Source organism: Brassica napus, chromosome C3 (assembly GCF_020379485.1).
Source record: "Brassica napus cultivar Da-Ae chromosome C3, Da-Ae, whole genome shotgun sequence".
In the NCBI taxonomy this organism is placed as follows: domain Eukaryota; kingdom Viridiplantae; phylum Streptophyta; class Magnoliopsida; order Brassicales; family Brassicaceae; genus Brassica; species Brassica napus.
Genome location: NC_063446.1, coordinates 65314204 through 65335629, shown reverse-complemented (window position 1 = coordinate 65335629; position 21426 = coordinate 65314204). Strand labels below are relative to the sequence as shown.

General features: G+C 32.5%; 2 protein-coding genes across 3 annotated transcripts; one reads left to right on the top strand and one right to left on the bottom strand.

The window, feature by feature from the left end:
- The first annotated feature begins 2208 nt into the window (after positions 1 to 2208).
- On the top strand, positions 2209 to 11517 carry LOC111204737 (gibberellin 2-beta-dioxygenase 8-like). Its single transcript, XM_048751419.1, has 3 exons — positions 2209 to 3126; positions 10564 to 10885; positions 11086 to 11517. Exons 1-3 carry the CDS (start codon positions 2672 to 2674, stop codon positions 11323 to 11325), a joined length of 1017 nt encoding a protein of 338 aa, XP_048607376.1. The 5' UTR covers positions 2209 to 2671; the 3' UTR covers positions 11326 to 11517.
- Positions 11518 to 12983: 1466 nt separating this feature from the next.
- On the bottom strand, positions 12984 to 16529 carry LOC106433729. Of its 2 annotated transcripts, none has more exons than XM_013874556.3 (5): positions 16337 to 16529; positions 16013 to 16163; positions 15117 to 15231; positions 13882 to 14137; positions 12984 to 13503 (listed from the first exon to the last, which is right to left on the bottom strand). In XM_013874556.3, the coding sequence occupies exons 2-5, from the start codon at positions 16157 to 16159 to the stop codon at positions 13422 to 13424; spliced, it is 600 nt and encodes a 199-aa protein (XP_013730010.1). In that variant the 5' UTR covers positions 16160 to 16163; positions 16337 to 16529; the 3' UTR covers positions 12984 to 13421. The 2 variants fall into 2 exon arrangements, with proteins under 2 accessions (XP_013730010.1, XP_022555813.1); XM_022700092.2 differs by having other exon boundaries at positions 16013 to 16159; positions 16337 to 16523.
- Between the last annotated feature and the right edge of the window lie 4897 nt (positions 16530 to 21426).

The window sequence follows — 21426 nt, the reverse complement described above, 5'->3', positions numbered from 1 at the left end:
CTCCAAGCTTCTCCTGCTTCCATAATTTTCTCTTTATTTGTGCATACTGTATTAAACAGTGCATAATAATGTTTTAAAATTAATTGGTCTATCCAATGACGTATAGATTAATCTTTTGATTAGTAATTGATTATGCTATATATAAAAAGAAATTAAAATAGAAAGAAAAAAACAGTCGACATAGAAAGGAGTGAAAACATGAGAAACAAAGGACGGTGTCCAGACAAGCAAATATTCAAACCTTTGAATATGAAACAACTTCATGTTCTCTAAGACAGCCCCAACTTACTTTATTCTAATAAAACCAAATTTATTAATCCCCATTATCGTATCTTGTCCACCATATGTATACAAATGTAGACACTATACCCATATCGTATTTTTCTGAGATTTTTCCTTTAATTACTGTCAAGTGTCAACTTAAACATCTCATACATACCAATATTTGACAGAAAATTATAATCTCAAGAGTATTTTAAAAAAAAATTGTTAAGTAACTATCCACTTTCTAACTATTATTAATTATTTGCTACCAAAAATCATCATACTCGTTAGACGTAGCAACATAATGTGCTTACTATTTTCTTCAAAAAAATAATAATAATGTGCTTACTATTATTAAGTAACTATCCACTTTCTAACTATTATTAATTATTTGCTACCAAAAATCATCATACTCGTTAGACGTAGCAACATAATGTGCTTACTATTTTCTTCGAAAAAAATAATAATAATGTGCTTACTATTATTAAGTAACTATCCACTTTCTAACTATTATTAATTATTTGCTACCAAAAATCATCATACTCGTTAGACGTAGCAACATAATGTGCTTACTATTTTCTTCAAAAAAATAATAATAATGTGCTTACACACGTCCAAATGTCTATTCGTTAACGGATACCAACTCATGTAAAGTAAGTAATTAACAAGGTCATCAATGGGCGGCAAAACAATTTTTCCTTTTTAATTCAATTTTTATCAACATGGTCTATATACTAAAAATCAAAATATGAAAATTGCACTCGTACATACATATACGCAGATAGGTGAGCGTGTATATAAATGGACAGAACTTATGTTCACCCCTAGCGAGAAACTTTAAATTCACTGCATCTTTTAAGACCAATCAAAGTGACACATAGATTATTAATTAAAAACATTAAATTAAATAAAAAATAACTACAAAAAATAAAAACGCTAATTTTAACGATGCTAACGCTTTCAGATAAACCCTAAACCCTAAATCTTAAATTCTAAACCCTATTCCCTAAATTCTAAATACAAATCCAAATTCTTAAACCCAAACCCTATATCCTAAACCCTAGATCCTAAACCCAAATTATATACCCTAAACCCAAAAACTAGACTATAAACCTAAACTCTATACCCTAAACCCAAGTCCTAGACTCTAAACCCAAACCGTAAACCTTAAACCCAAATCTATACTATTAAAGCAGGATCCTATTGTCCTTTTTACCTTAGCCTGCCCTTTCTTTATTAACATTGTATGTTTCATTAAGGGCAATCAAGTAATATTAATAACACATCTATATTGGGCCATTTTTTTCGGATCCAGCCCACTGTCCACATCAGATCTCTCTTGGGCCTTTTGAGCCGATTAAGAAATCAGATCCAATTCTCATTTTTTTTCCTTTGGGTCATTGAATCCAAGTTCAAATAATTTTTTTTCAACCATTCTTAATTATTATTTTTTTCTTATCTTAATATAATTTAAGCATTCATAAAAAAATTGAAATTTTCATTGAAAAGTATAAATCTTTATTAAAAATATATAATTTTTTTATTAAAAATATTAACCACACAATAAAATTAATTTATCAGAGTTATACCAACTTAATTCATTAAAGAAATAAAGTTTAATTTTTTAAACATAAATTGTCATTTAAAATGAAACACGATAAAGAAAGATAAAAAGTTTAAATCTTTTATAAAATAAAACATAAATATATAAAATATGGCATTTACTAAATATTTGTCAATTGAAAAAAAAAAAAGAACCCGCGCTTTGAAAGCGCGGGTCAAAGTCTAGTTATATACCTTAAACCCAAAACTTTAACCATAAATCCAAACGGTAAATCCTAAATCCAAACCGTAAATCCTAAACCCTAAACCCAAATCCTAGACCCAAAACCCAAACAGTAAACCCTAAACCCAAACCCCAAACTTAGATGCTATAGGGTTTGGGTTAAGGTTTACAGTTTGGGTTTAGGGTGTAAGACTTGGGTTTAGGGTATAAGGTTTAAGTTTATAGTCTATATTTTGGGTTTAAGGTCTAGGATTAGGGTTTAGGGTATAGGATTTGAGTTTAGGGGTTTGGATTTGGATTTTGATTTAGAATTTAGGGTATAGGGTTTAGAATTTAAGATTTAGGGTTTAGGGTTTCGTTAGCGGCATTAGCGTTCTTAAAATTATCATTTTTATTTTTTTAGCTATTTTTTATTTAGTTTAATGCTTTTTAATTAATAATCTATGTGACATTTTAATTGATACTTAAGAGTGAGGTGAATTTAAAGGATGAAACTAAGTTTTGTTCTATATAAATATAAGAATTGTGTCTCTCACCACAACACGTATTTTGATAATTTTCGCTTCCCATAATTCTCTCTACCTCTCACTCTTCTTCGTAGATCTCTCTTAGTTGATTCTCATGGATCCACCATTCAACGAAACATACAAAACCCTTTTGTATAAACAGATCAAAAACACAGAAAACAATGTCCCGCAAACACCTTTTAGCTTCCATGTCACTGCTGTCGTTGAAGAGGTGGAGCTTCCATTGATTGACGTCAGCCGTCTGATCAATGGAGCCGAGAAGGAGAGGGAGAAGTGTAAGCAAGACATTGCTAGCGCTTCTAGGGAGTGGGGGTTTTTCCAAGTGATCAACCATGGGATATCAATGGATGTGTTGGAGAAGATGAGACAAGAGCAAATTAGGGTTTTTAGAGAACAATTTGACAAGAAAATCAAGTCGGAGAAGTTCTCCACCGGGAGTTACCGGTGGGGAACGCCGTCAGCCACTTGTCTACGGCAGCTTTCTTGGTCAGAAGCATTTCATGTTCCTATGACAGATATTTCTGACAACAAGGACTTTACTACGCTCAGGTACACAAATATTGTGTTATTAATTAACTTTTAATTGTTAACTACATACTTCTAAATTTTTAATATTCAGGTTGTTTTAAAATATATTTGGAGGACATTTTACAATAAGGAAATGTTGATAACATTCCACTTAATCTGAATTTTTACTAACTTAAAAATTAGTTACCTTCTAATAACATATCATCACCTAGAAACCAGCTAGTGTTTCTAGGATAATATTGTGTACATATAATGCAATGCTTGTTTTATGTAAGTGTTTGACTATTAGTCAGATAGTCTTCTTCGAAAATTCATTAAGGGGATGTATTCAATCTAAAATTTAAAGTGATTTGATTTTTAATGAGATTTTAGATGATTTTAAAGAATTGCAGAGAATAAAATAATTTTTGTTAAACCACTCTAGAATATCACCTAAAACCATGGGATTTGAGTTTTATTTTTTTAACTAAAAAACTCCACCCAAACACTCTAAAATCACTTGAAAACTTGAAAACTCCGCAGCTTAAAATATTTTCAATAACAGTGGATTTCAGAGTACTTTATAAAATGTCAAGTTCAATAACACTGGATTTTAAATGAATTTTTAAAATTCATGTTTCAATAACAGTAGATTTGTCATTTTGACACAAATCACCTAAAACTTTCAATTGAATACACCTCCAAGTAGTTAAATATTCGAGCATGGGAGACGAACGCAGTTTTATTCAATATTTGGCGGTTTTGAAGCATATAATAGTGTTGTCATTTCTATTAAATTACTATTTAGTCCACATACATAAAAGAAAATCCTAAAAAGTTTTCGAGGTTGGGTCAAAGATTTATTCTCCATCTCTCATGCGTGTCTCTGTTTCCCATTTTTAATATTCCCTCTGTTTCATATTAAGTGTCATTTTAGAGAATTTTTTTCGTTATAAAATAAGTGTCGTTTCGATTTTCAATGTAAAATTTATTAATTTTATGCAAAATTTATTTTTCTATTGGTTAAAATATGGTTAGGTGTATAGGTAATAGTGTTTTTTATAGGAAATACAAAATTAATTGTTTCTTTAATCTGTGTGCCGAAACGTAAAACGACATTTATAACAGAGAGAATACTATTTTTGAATGTTTAATTTATAGATAGCAAGTTGGCATGTGAAAATATAATGAATAAATAAATATTAATACTTCCAAACAAAAAAAATGATAGAAAATATTATGACTTCAGAACATGCTCAGAGCATAGTTACGTAATTAATTTAAACCCTAGCTAGTTCTAATGTTGGTTTTATTCTTTGGCTCCTCATATGCTAAAGAATTTCGTCAAGCACTTCAAATATGAAATATTCTGTAAATGTAAATGAGCTAGCATTGTTAGTTTCGGAAAATAAACTTCTTAGAATTATTCTGCACCAGCTGCGGCACATAATGATTCTGTAGACTCTAACCTATTCTTGGGATTAATAACGAAGAACCATTAACCAATTCGTGGCTGAAAAAACCCCATCAATCAACTCATTAGAAAACAGAATAGCGGAATTTTTTTTTTTCCATCTGAGTTTTTCATTCATAACAATAAAAAATTACAAGGTTAGAATCATAACGCCGGCGGAACACATGAACATCTCCGAAAACTAATCCCAAACAAGGAAGCCAAAGCCCAAAGAAACGGGACACATACATCACATACTTCAAAACAGAACATCATACTACCAACCTTAAACTAAACCCACAAACAACCATGCAAGAGACTAAACAAAGACTTATTTTTATATGATTAGCCGGATTCTTGTTATGCACTAAGTAGGCAAGCACACAAAGCAAGGGGTTTCTTCATCAAGAGCAGGAATCCTCATCTGAACCACACGTTCACAATGACCACGAACCACTTGGACAAAACCAAGATAAACAAACCCATTAAGAAGCAAACACCGGGATAAACCCCTTCTTCAACCACACCTTTACCTGGACACCAAATAGCCTTACCCTCTTTATATTGCTCCAACACGCAAGAAGCCACCTAGGACAAACAGAGACCGCCAGCTTCTTCTCAACTATAACCTTCAACTGTTCACCTCACCCCACAGCCCCTTCCCATGAAGCTACACCGTTGCTAAATCAAAGACAAAATAAGCCAAATTCTAACGTCCAGAAAGATTAATCGGGTACAGTCTCAGCAAAGTAGACACATGCAGGAGGAAGAGGAGGTAAACGAGCTCGTCTAAGCACACAGTTAAGGGAAAGACAAGAGTATCTAGGGTTTCAAAAGAGAACCAAACTCTTGATACCGGTGAAAACCACCGAGCACACAGCTTCCTCAACTAGAAAAAACTCATCTTTACCTATCAGTCTCAGACAACGCTCACCAAGAACCAGCACGCTCCACCAATCTGGAAACTTCACCGCCATGAAACAAGCCGTAACCTCACCCCTTCTGCCGAGAACAACTAGACTAATGAAACTAACAAACGAAAACGGCAAATAAACTCGATTCCGGTACTGTGTGAGCCACCGGAGTCGACCTCCCACAAAACTATATCTGTTTTTCTTTTAGAGAGAAGTTGAGTAAAAAGAGAGATAGTGAACATTGTTACATGTGACACAGAATAGTGGAATAGCCTTTATAATAAAATACAAATATTACACATTCGACATGCGTTTACATCTGAAAGTTTTCAAACTTTTAACATGCATGCCGACATAGATCTGAATAAAAATTACCGATGATATATACACATGTAATGAATCTACAATTTATAATCTGTTTTCATCAATAGTAAAACATTTGTATGAACCTAAAATACTTTACATTTAGTATATATACCTTGGTTATCTAACATATATTTTGTTCAAGTAAGATAATTTCCTTTTCCCGTCAATGTGGATTAATTAAGCTTCTTAATTTTCTTCTTATGTGATGTTTGATTATGAAGAAATACTATTTAAAATGTGCTCAGAACCTCTGTAATCTTGTTGAAAAAAAAAACTCTATAAAAGCTTAGGTACGTTCATTATAATACATAGTACACTTTGACAATATAGATTACAGTACTATATGGTCACGAGATAAATGTCTCTTAAGAAAAGAAGACTAATGGAAGGGAAGAAGAAGTACTTGAACATGCCAGGTTTTCACGATTTTTGATTATATTTTTAGCTGCCACGGCTTTCACGGTTCTTCGCAGATCCATTCAACTTCAAAGGCTGTACCGTCGACGACTCTGCGTGTAGTCCTATTCCGGCAGTCCTTCCGTATCTCACTGCAACGTTATCTAAAATTAGCATTTGCCGACCTTTATCCTTCAGAGGCTGTACCGTCGACGACTCTCTGTGTAGTCCTACTCCAGCAGCCTCTCCGCACCTCATTGCAATGTCGGGAGATCCACACATCTTCAGAGACGGTTTTTAACTGCTCTCAAAACCCATCGGTTGGGTTATTCAACGTCGATTTCGACTTCTTTGTGTTTCTTCGAACGCGGACTCTAGGAATACAAGTGAAGCTTCTCTACGGGTCTCTTCTCTCCTTAGCCACATCAATCATTCGTCATGTTTTAGTTATTTTTGTTTATCACTTTACCGTCGAGAATCTCTCCGGTTGTAACCGACTTAGCACTTTGGGTGTTTAATTTTAATATAAGCATTTGGTGTTAAAAAAAAAAAAACATGCCAGGCTATATATATATATATACACGCATAGATTATCTTGATATGAGCGCGTATGAAATCTGTACATGTACTAGTATTCTCACGCATGTGGTTGTCATACACATCTTATGCAGTTTCAGCTTATGTGTGTGTAACCACATCCCCTTGCCACCACCTTCCATATGCTTGAGCGTTCGGGTACCCGTTCGGATTCGGATCGGTTATTCAGATTTCGGTTTTATTTTGTAACACCTCATAGGTCTCATTCTAGTAAATTTACAAGTACAGATCGGATTCGGATATAACACTTCGGTTTCGGATCGGTGATATATCCGAAGTAACCATATATCATTCGGATTCGGGTTATATCGGATCGGTTCAGATATATCCAAAGTAAAATCTAAAATTTAAAAGTAAAACATAAGCTATATATACTTCTTTGTATATAATAGAGTATTTAAGATATTTATTTAAATTTTAAATACTTATTATTAGATATCATATCCAAATAAATATGAAATTGAATATTTGAAGTACATATTTATGTTTCAAATATTTATATTATATATTAATTTGGACATTCAGATCGGTTTCTTCGGATATTTTTTCGGGTTTTCGGATTTTTCGGGTTACCCGTTCGGGTTCGGTTAATAAAACTTCGGGGTCTGATATGTTTTGTAACACCCTATAAGATCCATTGAGGTATTTTTTATATTTCGGATCGGGTACGGATCAGGTTTTTCGGTTCGGATTCGGTTCGGATTTCGGGTTTCAGATTTTATGCCCAGCCCTATTAGTTGGCATTTCATGATAAGTCACTATTGGTTGCAATTTGACAATAAATTCTAAAAGTTATGTATAATATATCTCAATCCAATAAAAAAAAAAGCCAAGTTACAAAAAAAGAAGTTATTTTCTCTTCGAAAAACGAATACTTTAGGGGAACTCGAACACTATTCCATGACATTTTAATAGATGTCGTAATCCAATAAACTGTATATATAGAACACAGGATTTTAAGGTACATTCATCCAGGATTAGTCTAAATTAGAATTCCAGAGTTCGTATGCCGTTTCAACAAAAACAAACTAATTGCCGAAGCCAAACAAATGATCATTTTTGATAAAAGTTCGATTAGACATTAGAGTCCGATACTTTGTTTAAGAAGTTTTATGGTTGATTTTTTTCCCCTGTTCTAAAAATCGGCCGTCTAGGCGCTATGCGTCATTTTTCCGCCCCGATTTATGCCAAATCGGTTTAAAAAATCGGATATCCGATTTTTTCTGTCTAGACCGCCTAAATGACCGTCTAGCCGCCTAATCTATTTTTTTTATTTTATTTTTAATAATATTTTTATTTGTTTATTTGATCTAAAATTTTATAAATATCATTTATATTCATAATTTTGATGAAAATTACACTATATTAAGTTTATATATTCTATTTGTGTGTTTTATACAATCTTAAACATGAAAATGTATTAATGTTATACACAATTAAAGATTAACATGTTTTATAACATAGTAAACCATCTAAAAATTCCGTCCCGCATATTTTCCGATTAATCTCCGATTTTTTCTTTAGGCGCTAGGCCCAACCCGACTGCCCGACTAGCGCCTGGCGCGTTCCCGAATAGGGCTTTTTTCTAGTGCTTCTATTATACACACTTGAAACCTCTATACCCATATATCTTTTTATTTTAAAAAATTTTAGATGATCCTCGATCTTAACAATGACGTCGGAACAGAAACGATCATTCATCTTTTCCAACAAAACAAAAGAATATATATGTACAGTACAAACCCTATAAATTAATATTTTATAAATAAATTAATATAATAAAATTAATGAACTTTAGTCTTGAATTGGATCAGTTCAAAAAATATGACACAATTCTTTGATAAAGTAATAAAATAATAAATTTTCGAAAATCCTATCCAAATATATGGTCATATTAAAATAATAAATGATACTTACAAAGTTTATGAAAAATATAAAATTTTTTATTATTTGTTTTTATTCAGAATGAAATTTATCTCAATTTTTTCTTATAAATTAAAATTAATTTAATATTATTTTGTCAAATCAGCTACAAAACACATTACATATATGTTATACACCAAATTATCATACAATAATATGAAAGCCAAATTTAAATTTTGTAAACCGTTAAATAATTATTTTATTTTACACTAAACAAATTTTAGTTATACTCCTATTAAATCTAAAAGTTAATAACTTTATAAAATAATAAAATATTGTAGTTCTAACATAATTAATTTATCAGAGATTTTACTGTATATACTATATAGCTTGTGGCCAACAAATCCAAAGTGAATAGAGCTCATCATTCTAGTGGCGAAAGATGGTCACTCTATACATGCATATGTAATGTATCCGAAAAGAGAAATGATATAGTAGACCCGAAATTTGCAAAGGATCTCATGTTCCTGACAGATAGGAGATATGTATACCTATCATAGAAAACCTATGGGTTAGACACGTACACGTACCTCTCTTCCCAACCTATTAAACCTTTTTCTTTTCTTTTTCCCCTTTTCTTCTCGTCTTGTTTCAGTCTCTCCCCTGTTATAGGACCCTTCTATTATAAACTCGCTGGGCATTAGTCGGGCGCTCGGTGTGGGAGTAGCGCTTAATCAATAAATCGGGGATTATGCAGGGTTTAATCGGAGATTAGTTTTTATAATTATTTATTATAAATATATGTATATATATTAGAAACTGTGTATAACCAACAAGTTATCTTTCGGTCTAGTGGTTTACGACATCGAGTAGGCTGTGACAGATCTTGGTTTCGATTCTTTCACCCATCATGTTTTAATATTAAGACAAAAAATTTTAAAAACACTTTAGCCAAAGTCCCACATCGACTAAATACAAGGAATACATGATTTGAAGACCTGTATAAATAGCTACATGTGGTTAGAAGTAAATCCTGCAACTGGGCTTCTACAAAAGATCCAAGTTCTGCCTAATTAGTTAAAAAAAATCAGATTTAATCGGTTAAAAATCATAAATAAAACCGATTAATCGGGTTGTTGGCCGATTAGTTGGTTAACCGATTAGTTAAGCTGATTAGGTCTTAATCGCGGTGGTTGCATACCGTTGAGCGCCTAGCCGGGTGATTAATCGGCTAGGCGTCCGCGTTTTAGAACAGAGAGATTTATAACTAACATGCATGTCTTACTTATAAACTGCATCATGAATCTCTTCCATGTTTGTTACATGCACCTGCTATATTATATACGCCACACCAATAGTAACAATTTTCATTGTGCTTGATAAACTGCCAAATGCTTGTGTTGCTGCGTCTTCATGGTATTCCCATAAGATTAGAAAGATATAAAAAATAGCATGTCTTTTGCTTAAATATGTACCACAAATAACAAATAACCTTACGTGTTTCTTTTGTTAGGTGAATTTTGTATCTTCACAAAAAAAATCAGCAAATCAAATAATTTCCACAATTTTCTACCAAATCAAATAATTACCGTGAAATAATTATTTATACTATATCATTCTACCATTAAATAATAATAATAATAATAATAATAATAATAATAATAATATTTTACATTTCTTTTCTTATCATAACTTCAATTCATGGTTTACAAAATTTTTTTTATTAGCAATTCTACGTTAAAACAAACGAACAATTCATGGCTTGGATTAAACAAAAGGAACAAGAAAGGTTCATGGCTTTCGCAATTATTTCACCTAATTTATTTAACATGATTTATTTGTCTCTATAATAAATTAACCTTAGTTATAATATGTACATTTATATCGCAGCTCAACAATGGAAAAATTTGCTTCAGGATCCGAGGCTCTGGCATATTCATTGGCAGAGGTCCTTGCAGAGAAATCAGGACGGAAATCAAGTTTCTTCAAAAAAACCTGTGTGCGAAACACATGTTATCTAAGGATGAACCGTTATCCACCATGTCCGAAACCATCGGAGGTGTATGGTTTGATGCCACACACGGACAGTGATTTCCTCACAATCTTGTATCAAGACCAAGTCGGAGGACTCCAACTCATCAAAGACAATAGATGGATCGCCGTTAAACCTAACCCTCGTGCTCTCATTATCAATATTGGTGACTTATTTCAGGTATTTAAGCATGGTGAAGAGTTCTTAATCACGTTTAGTTAGGTTTAGGTTCGGACCGTTCGGTTTAGGAGATACGGAAGCCTAATTGAAAGTGAATTTCTTATGTATATAGCTTTGATGTCATTGTAGATCCATTTGCATCCATCATTAAGGCAGTGTATTAAAATGTTTTTAAGATTCTATATATGTGTTTTTGCTAGGCATGGAGTAATGGCATGTACAAAAGTGTGGAACATCGTGTGATGACGAATCCAACGGTGGAGAGATTCTCAACGGCGTATTTTCTATGTCCATCATACGACGCCGTTATAGAGTGTTCAGGTGATTGTCCTGCTTATAGAAATTTCAGTTTCGGAGAATTCAGACAGCAAGTTCAAGAAGATGTTAAGAAGCTTGGTTATAAAGTTGGCCTCCCTAGGTTCATTAATGATATCTACTAATTTATACACCCAGCTCTAATGTATTCTTAGGGTCTATATCTATATGTTTTGATTTTTATAAGTTTTGGTTGAATTTTCTTAACAAATGTTGTATTCTAGGTAAACTGGTAATCTACATTTAGTCAAAATGAATTGTAAAATCAATTATGTTAAAACGGAGCTTTCGGTTGACTATAATTTAAAAGATATTACCCTCTCTGTTTCAAAATAAATGATGTTTTAGAGAATTGTTTTTTTTTATTTCAAATTATATGACATTTTCAAATTTTATTGCAAAAATTATTAATTTTATATGCTATATGATTCTTTATATTCTCTATTTATTTTTATTGGTTGATTTATGATTAAGTGTATATAATTAGTGATATTTTTGTTGAGGAATATAAAAAAATTAAATATTTTTAATTTGTGTGTATAAATAAAGCGACATTTAAAATAAATAGAGGGAATATTAATCTGATATAAAAGTTAATCCGAAGTCCAAATTCTTATTCAAGTGGTTGGTTAAGGTTTGACCAGTTTGAGTCTTGTTGAAAAAAAGTTATATCCCAAGAAGAAAAAATCGTATTAAAAGTTTCGTAAGACTAAATATTGTTTTGATATTACAAAAGATTTGATGAAGAAAAAGAAATTGAATTGTTTTGTTTTGAAGAAGTGACAGAAAGAGCAATCGAGTAAACTGCGGCAGTGGTTCTGAGGCTCTACGATGAGAGACAAAGCAATAGAGCCCATTTATACATTTTATAATAACCATATATTATGTATGGGTCAAAGCAAATGTCCATAGAAATATATTTGCTAGCCCAGGCTGAAGAGAATTGAATCAGTATTTTGTTTCTCCACAAAACTATTGAGAAATAAAACAAATTATGTGATAAATGAAAGTTTCAACTAATTAACTATCAAATTAATAACTAAACTTATCAACTCATAACAATTGGATATGTAACAGGTGTATTACTTTTTATGGTCTACAATTCATATATGCATACTGTTGGGTTTAAATTCAGATACTATGACATAATGGACACCAATGCAAATCCGTAAAATATACATTTGTTTGTAGTATACTAACTCTATTCAGGTTTCCATTCAATGATATGCAATGTATCATATCTAATATGATGAAACAGTAAATTATTTAAATGTTAGATGTGCATGCTAGTAATATAAGTAGTTTGAGCAGTCTGGTTAGTCAAGAAAGGTTGGTTGTGGCTTGACCAATGACAAAATTACAGCAACTAAAATAACTAAGTGGCTAAAGTGTATATAAATAGTTTTCTTTTTCTCTTTAAAAGTCTGATTATTTTTACCATCTCAGCTGTGATCAACAACTGCAAATATCTGTACTATCCATCGCCCTCCCCATTTCTTACTGTAAAATCCACACCTTAACTTGTATAGGAGTTTTATACTTGATTGGCAACATTTCAACATCAAACTTTTTAAACCACGCTTTAGCTTTGGTTGTTATCACCAAAATTGAAAATGTTTTATATAATGTATATACATTCGCAGGTAATATATTCTTGCAATCTGGTCTAAGAAAGGGAAATGTTACTTTATGTTTCAAATACTTAAAGACACCTAAATATGGTATAGCTTACGTGAATAGCATGCAGAGACTCTTTAAATGCTCCACGCTTGTGTAGGTTGTATTTGTTAAAGAGGTCCATATATTACCATTCAATTCTAACACGGCTCAATATTTCTATAAGTGAACCCAAACCGAAACTAAAAAAGCTCATGCCAACTGATATACATATGTACATAAAAGAAATACACCAAACTGAAAAACACATACTAAATAAAATTTAAAAACAGAGAAAAGGAAAAGAAGAGAAGATTCTCTGTCTTTGTCACAATGCTCATAAACTCTTGTCTTAAAGCTTTCTTTTCCAATCTTCTTAAATGGTCTCGTGCGCGGCGTGCCCACTTCCCATGCACTTTCTGTGTCTTGCTATCTTTTTTTTTTCATTTTTATTATAAAATATAACAAAATATATATTGTCACAACCTTACGCTCTTCGTTTTTATAAATATAGGTCGGTGAGATTATCGCATGCTCTATAGCCACAAACTGAGGACGGTCACTATTAGCCTAGAGGCATATCTCCTGGATTAGACTTGCTGATTGAGAGAGTAAATATGATTAACAAGATTGATCCCATGCTTGACCTGTCACAAAAATTTAACATTCCATCAATATTTGATATTCATCCAAAACAACTTTACTTATTAAATTGTGAAAGATACTCCCATTTTCAGTAGCATATTCGTACATGCATGACATAGTAATATATATACGTGTGTGTGTATGTGTGTGTTAAATTAACTCAAACGTTTAAACTCAATAAATGGCTAAAATCAATTACTACTAGAATTGAACCATATGCAATCCGAAAAATTGAAACTAAATATACTGTTACAGATATTTTGTTCTCGTAAATAACTATAGATGTTTGCATTATGAGTTATATACTTTATTTTAAAACATTTTGTATTCCATAAGTTTATATATGTAAATATATTATAAGGGAGTGATATAATACTTACAAAATTGCACAGAAGAGGACGATTTTCTTGGGATCAAGCATCCAAGAAGTGTGAGAGCGTTTAAAACTCGACTTTCTTGCAAAACCAAATCGTCTTTCTCTATTTTGATCGGAGATCATATTTCCGGCGGTGGCGGCAGATGTAGTAATGGTTATCTGATGAAGCGGCGACGATGGAGCAGCGGTGTTTGCAGTTGTAACCGTGCCTGCATGATCAATGGGCCCAACAGTGCTCGGCTTTTCCGGCGCGCTTGACCCTACAAAACTCATCAAATGACATACCACAAGCTTTAATTAATACAACAATTAATAATGATTCTTTTTCATTATTTGACTGGAAGAAATAAATTGAATCATAACGTATTCATTAGTAATTTGTATGCCTAATTTAATAGTGGTATGAGTGAGCATGCAGTTCATGAGAATAAAAGGTTGGAATATTGGGTTCTTTGTGGTCTGCTTAAAGCTATATGTAGCTAACACAAATACATTCAAAACGAGAAACCAAGAAAAGTTTTTCCTTATATATGTATGTGTGTATGTATTGATGTGTTACATAGATTGCAAGCACATAGACGTCAAAAATATTTAGTAAGATGTATGTCAACAAAATATTATCCTTATAAAAGGAACCTCGTTACGGTCTACAGCTAAAAACGCATGGGCTGGTTACATACCTAGATCACACCTAACACTTCGTCATTTTTACACTCAGAAGGAAAAATATATGTATTCAGCTTTATTCAGATTATGCAACCGAGTCCTGTTGCATCAGGGATTAAAAAGAACAAAAAAGAAAAAAAACATGTCGTGAAGATAAAACATATGAGAATATCTATCCGCATAAAATAATAATAATTCGAATTGTAAAATCAATTAAAAGGCCGAGATACATTTGTTTCCATCCAAACCCCCCCCCCCCCCCCCCCCCCCCATTATTTTTGTCAAGTTTTTTCATTACTAAAGTCACAGATAAAACCAAATCGAATTTATTAAAAGAATCTACTATAGGTCCATTTGATACTATTATGTTATATCACATGGTAACAGACGAAAAAACAAAAAATGCACCACTGGCCTCTAGAAAAGATGCATTTGTCCATATACGTTAATTTAATTGTTTACTTTGTTGAAAAATGAAATCTAATCGATGTATCATGCAGAAAAGAAAACAATAAATCAAGAATATGACATAGATTAAAAGTTTTACATTTTGAAGAATCATTTAAATTTTACCTCTAAGTGGAAACTGAGGAAACGAGGTCTCTTTGTCATTACTATTTGAGTCACCATGAAGTTTCCTTTCGTTGTTGTTTCTTGGAGACCCTTTCCTTGAAACACTTCTATGCAGCTTTAATTAGAAAAAAAAACAAATTATCTTATCAATAATTCAATTAGATTATAATATAATATTCAATTATAAAGTTTCATAGGATCGATCACTACGGCAAAATAAATAAATTAGAATATCTAAACTAGGCTTCATGCCAAATGTCAATTACCAGAAAAGAAACCAGATAAATCCGTGGGATGATAATAGTTGCACGTCAACTTCCGTTTAGGGTTTTCTTTTTATTTCATTTATTTAATTGGACAAATAGTAAATGGAATAAAATCGACTACACAAGAATAGTTATTAAGGTTATGGGCGAATCTTCCATGATTCTCACGAACATTAAACACCAAAAGACAAAAACGTAAAAACATAGAAGAAAATATAAAAATAATGAAATAATATTGATAAATTCTGGTATTTTCTTTTGAAAAAAGGCTTCCAATTTAAACCACGAAGTTCTCAAAGAACTTTTAACGAAAGAAAAGAAATGGATTGGCCACAGGTACCGCCACAACTAGAATCGGTCATTGACATAGATAAGTAAAACATTAACCTATAATTCCCAAATTTTAGAAATAATTCACACACACATATATATATATATATATATATATATAAATTCTTAAAATTATAAGAATAATTTTTTTGGGTTAAATAGTGTATAGTCCATTCCATGGCTTGCACTTTCTTTGATGGCTTGATAATTTTTTATATTTTCGACAAAACGCAGTGATTAACAAACTAACAAAGCACGGTTACTTAAAATAAAGTGGATTTGTTTTTAAAAAAAACTTACAGTAATTCTGGGACTAGAAGAAAAGAAGTCTGGGTGCAGAACAGGAGAGAAACTCTCGACATCGATCGTCATAAACCCATCTGGTTTGACGGGTTTTTGAAACCCGGATCCAGTTTCCTGAACCGGAATTGCTCCACCGATTTCCATCTATCTTAGGTTGGAACAAAACCATAGAGGAAAAAACGATACATCATTTTTTCAAAAAAAAAAAAAAAAAAAAACTATACATCATGTTCATGAAGAAAAAGAAGATAAAATTCGTTTGTTTGAAATTGTTCTCGTAACTACATCAGATAAATAAGAAAAAAAATGGAACCAACTTACTTTGGGATCCAAACAGGAGATTAAGACAGAGTCGAACGTCTTTACTGTGATCACTGTTATGCTCTGTTTGAAGATGAAGAAAGGTAACAGAGGTTTTTGGTTGGAGACAAAAAGGTGAGAGAGATTCTGAGGAATGTCGAAACCGAAAGAGAGGAGATGCTTTTACTTTTATTTATATGGCGATTTTCTTATAAATGGTTGGTGCCCTTTTTGTTTATTTATTTCGCAAAGGTAGTATTTGTAGTTGTCACACGCACGAGAAATAAGAGATATAGACTAATGAGTAATTACTTATTCATAATCATGATTCCTGTTGTTAATTTAAGAGTAGTTGACGTCGGTGGGATGAAAAATGAAGTTATAAGAACTTTAAATTACATTTTTTTTATAACACTGGTCAAATTATCGATTACAGTATCATGTAATATTTATTCTATGATTGATCAACTATCTCCAACATATTCAAACAAAACATGATGAACAGTTCACAAACAACTATTCCATGATGTACCTCTCTCCATAACACTTGGATCGACTAACGTTTCATCATGGACGACATCTTCGATGGACATATTTTTTCTACAGCACACGACCACAACAGACGGCTATGCCTACAAAACCTCCGATAAAATTGAATCCTATAATCCGCAGAAAATTGCGCTTCCTCTGAAAATCAAACTAGAGATCTGATGTAGAAGCCTTTAAACATTGAAGGTTAAGCTACAATGCTACATTCTAAGACCATCTCCAATGGTTTACTCTATTTTTTTCTCTAAAATAAAGTGACTTAACAATAGAGTTGATTGTTGCTCCAATGGTACTATATTTTAGATAAAAAATAGAGTGTTGAACAAACAATAAACAAGTTATTCTATATATAGAGTAAACCTATTTTTTACTCCACTACAGAGTGGAAAATAAGATACCACTAAAATTATTTTTACTATAAATTTTATTTTAAAGTGGAAAATAGAATGAGGTTAGAGATGCCCTAAGTCTTATTAAAAAATACGGTGGACAGATTGGAAATATGGAATGGCTACACTAATCTAGAAGATTAATCGAGTTCAAGAGATGCATCACCTTTTGTTGTGAATTTATTGGCAAAGTGGGTCACTTTCGAGTGTTTAATTTGGGGTTTGAGTCAGGCAAAGTTTTTATTTGCAGAATGGGTCGCGGTACTATTTGGCCCTATACAAGTCTCTTAGAAAATACGTAATACACCCTGTCCAAATAACATATTCACCAAATTGCCATTGTCTCCCTTGAATTGTTTTCGCACGTGAGAAAGTCTTTTTCCCTATTATTATTTCTTTCTCTCTTCTCCAATTTTCTCCACTGGATTCATCAACCGTTTAATAACTCGGCAGAGACGAAGCTTGCATCATTTCAGAGGTTCACCACGACCATGCTTCTTCCATGGCCTCAGGTCTCCATCTCCTCGTTGTGACCTTCCTTTCTCCACGAAATCACTGTCTCATCAAGCTCCAATCCTCGTAGCAATCCCATAGATAGAGCGTCTTGAAGCTCCAGAGTCGTCCAGTTCAAAGCTCTCGCCGCCGCGGCCCTCTTCCGAGCTTCCAGTTCAAAGCTCGCCGCGGAGTCGTCCAGTTCGAAGCTCGGAGACAACAATGGACACTTTTGGCCATTTTGCACATCTGGTCCTTGATATTTTGGCTATTTACTCATTGACCCAAAAACTATTAAATTTGCAGAAAGGTTCACTCGAACCTTAACCCAAGCGAATATTCCAAAACTGCAACCTTGGTCCCTGAATTCTTGTCTTTTTTCGCTGTGGCCCTAAAGGTTTCAGATTGGTAGTGTATCCTTTCAAATTGACACAAAACATTTCAATTGTGCACTCCATACCCTAATGCACATAATTGAACAAATATATACAATGTGGACACCTAAATGCAATCTAAAGTGATTAAAAATGAACTAAATGAGATGCTAAATATGATTAATTACACATAAACAGTTATTTAATCTATTAATTCAAAAACTTAATTTTTATCTACCACATAAGACCAGTTAAAGAATTAGTTAATATGACATATTTGATTATTTACATTAATAATAAACCAACTATAAATTTGAATTTTATTTTTAAGTATTACAAAATCTATTGAGAAAATATCTAACAAAATATTACCAAAAATTATAAACATTTGTATAAAATAAAATATTAATTACTTTTGTAATCAAAAATATAATTGTTATAACACAATGTTAACTAAAATTTTATTATGAAACAAGAAAAAAAATTGTATACTATTTTTTTAATAAATTCTATAATTAAATTTTGTATTATATAAAAATACAAGTGCTATAAGAATTAAATATGGAAAATTATATTATATAGGTAAATTAAAAAACAAATTTGTTATTGCATACCCTAGGTAAACACAACGGTATACACCCGATATACACACCGGTGTACACCTCCAATATGCAATACGGTATACACTACGGTGTACACTCCCAGTATACTCTACGGTGTACACCCCAGTATAATTTATGGTGTATACTCCGGTATACATTACGGTGTACGCTAGGGTGTACACCCTGGTGTACGCTAAGGTGTACACTCCGGTGTGTAGTGTATGCTAGGATGTACACCCCGGTGTGTAGTGTACGCTAGGTAAACACAACGGTATACACCCGATATACACACCGGTGTACACCTCCGATATGCAATACGGTATACACCTCGGTATACACTACGGTGTACACTCCCAGTATACTCTACGGTGTACACCCCAGTATAATTTACGGTGTATACTTCGGTATACATTATGGTGTACGCTAGGGTGTACACCCCAGTGTACGGTAAGGTGTACACTTCGGTGTGTAGTGTATGCTAGAGTGTACACCCCGGTGTGTAGTGTACGCTAGGGTGTACACCCCGGTGTGTACGCTAGGATGTACATCTATGGTTCAAAGAGTTGAAAACGGTATGCGGAAGCAAAATTTAGGGTACACACAAAAGCAATGAGTTTTACAAAAAACACAGTTTATGTTTTTTATAAGATTTTTTCTGTTGTAATTAAAAGAAAAGTTATATTTATGTTTACATAATTTAATATTTAGCTTAGGATTTATGAGATAGTATATAGTGTTTATTGTCTATAAATTATATGTTATAAGGTTGAATATATGACTTATATTTAATATTGCATTTGATTCATTTTAATCTTTTTGGATGCATTTTAAATATCTTTCTTGTACATATATGTTCATTAATATGGGTTAGATGACACATTTTAAGGGCTTGGGGCAAAAATCTAAAGAAATGTGTACACTATAAGATTCTAGGGCCAAAATGAAAAGAAGCAAAACAAATAAAGACCAAATATGCAATTATGAGAAACTTGGCCATTGTTGTTATTGACCTTCCGATATGAGGCACGGCGACGAGAGCTGAGGACGGCGATAAGGACGCTCAATGTCGCGCTCCTGTGTACACCAATGTACGCTTCGATATGCATCAGTGTACACTTCCGGTGTACACTTCTAGATGTACACTTCCGGTGTACACTTCTAGATGTACACTTCTAGAAGTGTACACCAATGTCGCGCTCCTGTGTACACCAGTGTACACTTCCGGTGTTAACTGCGGTGCGGGGCGGGTGGGTTCGTAACATTCGAAGCCTTAACCCAAGCGAATATTCCAAAACTGCAACCTTGGTCCCTGAATTCTTGTCTTCTTTCGCTGTGGCCCTAAAGGTGTCAGATTGGTAATGTATCCTTTCAAATTGACCCCAAACATTTCAATTGTGCACTCCATACCCTAATGCACATAATTGAATAAATATATACAATGTGGACACATAAATGCAATCTAAAGTGATTAAAAATGAACTAAATGAGATGCTAAATATGATTAATTACACATAAACAGTTATCTAATCTATTAATTCAAAAACTTAATTTTTGTCTACCACATAAGATCAGTTAAAGAATTAGTTAATATGACATATTTGATTATTTACATTAATAATAAACCAACTATAAATTTGAATTTTATTTTTAAGTATTACAAAATCTATTGAGAAAATATCTAACAAAATATTACCAAAAATTATAAACATTTGTATAAAATAACATATTAATTACTTTTGTAATCAATAATATAATTGTTATAACACAATGTTAACTAAAATTTTATTATGAAACAAGAAAAAAAAATTGTATACTATTTTTTTAATAAATTCTATAATTAAATTTTGTATTATATAAAAATACAAGTGCTATAAGAATTAAATATGGAAAAATTATATTATATAGGTAAATTAAAAAAAATTTGTTATTGCATACCCTAGGTAAACACAACGGTATACACCCGATATACACACCGGTGTACACCTCCAATATGCAATACGGTATACACTATGGTGTACACTCCCAGTATACTCTACGGTGTACACTCCGGTATACATTACGGTGTATGCTAGGGTGTACACTCCGGTGTGTAGTGTATGCTAGGATGTACACCCCGGTGTGTAGTGTACGCTAGGTAAACACAACGGTATACACCCGATATACACACCGGTGTACACCTCCGATATGCAATACGGTATACACCTCGGTATACACTACGGTGTTCACTCCCAGTATACTCTACGGTGTACACCCCAGTATAATTTACGGTGTATACTCCGGTATACATTACGGTGTACGCTAGGGTGTACACCCCAGTGTACGGTAAGGTGTACACTCTGGTGTGTAATGTATGCTAGAGTGTACACCCCGGTGTGTAGTGTACGCTAGAGTGTACACCCCGGTGTGTACGCTAGGATGTACATCTATGGTTCAAAGAGTTGAAAACGGTATGCGGAAGCAAAATTTAGGGTACACACAAAAACAATGAGTTTTACAAAAAACAAAGTTTATATTTTTTATAAGAATTTTTCTGTTGCAATTAAAAGAAAAGTTATATTTATGTTTACACAATTTAATATTTAGCTTAGGATTTATGAGATAGTATATAGTGTTTATTGTCTATAAATTATATGTTATAAGATTGAATATATGACTTATATTTAATATTGCATTTGATTCATTTTAATCTTTTTGGATGCATTTAA

Bases quoted from the DNA above. Each gene is read 5' to 3' on its own strand.
- LOC111204737 (XM_048751419.1), top strand. From the start codon at position 2,672: ATGGATCCACCATTCAACGAAACATACAAAACCCTTTTGTATAAACAG. The intron at 3,127-10,563 runs GTACACAAATAT...TTTATATCGCAG, and splicing joins AAGGACTTTACTACGCTCAG to CTCAACAATGGAAAAATTTG. The intron at 10,886-11,085 runs GTATTTAAGCAT...TGTTTTTGCTAG, and splicing joins ATATTGGTGACTTATTTCAG to GCATGGAGTAATGGCATGTA.
- LOC106433729 (XM_013874556.3), bottom strand. From the start codon at position 16,159: ATGGAAATCGGTGGAGCAATTCCGGTTCAGGAAACTGGATCCGGGTTT. The intron at 15,232-16,012 runs GTAAGTTTTTTT...TTCTAATTAAAG, and splicing joins CTTCTAGTCCCAGAATTACT to CTGCATAGAAGTGTTTCAAG. The intron at 13,504-13,881 runs GTAAGTATTATA...TTTTTGTGACAG, and splicing joins GTCCTCTTCTGTGCAATTTT to GTCAAGCATGGGATCAATCT.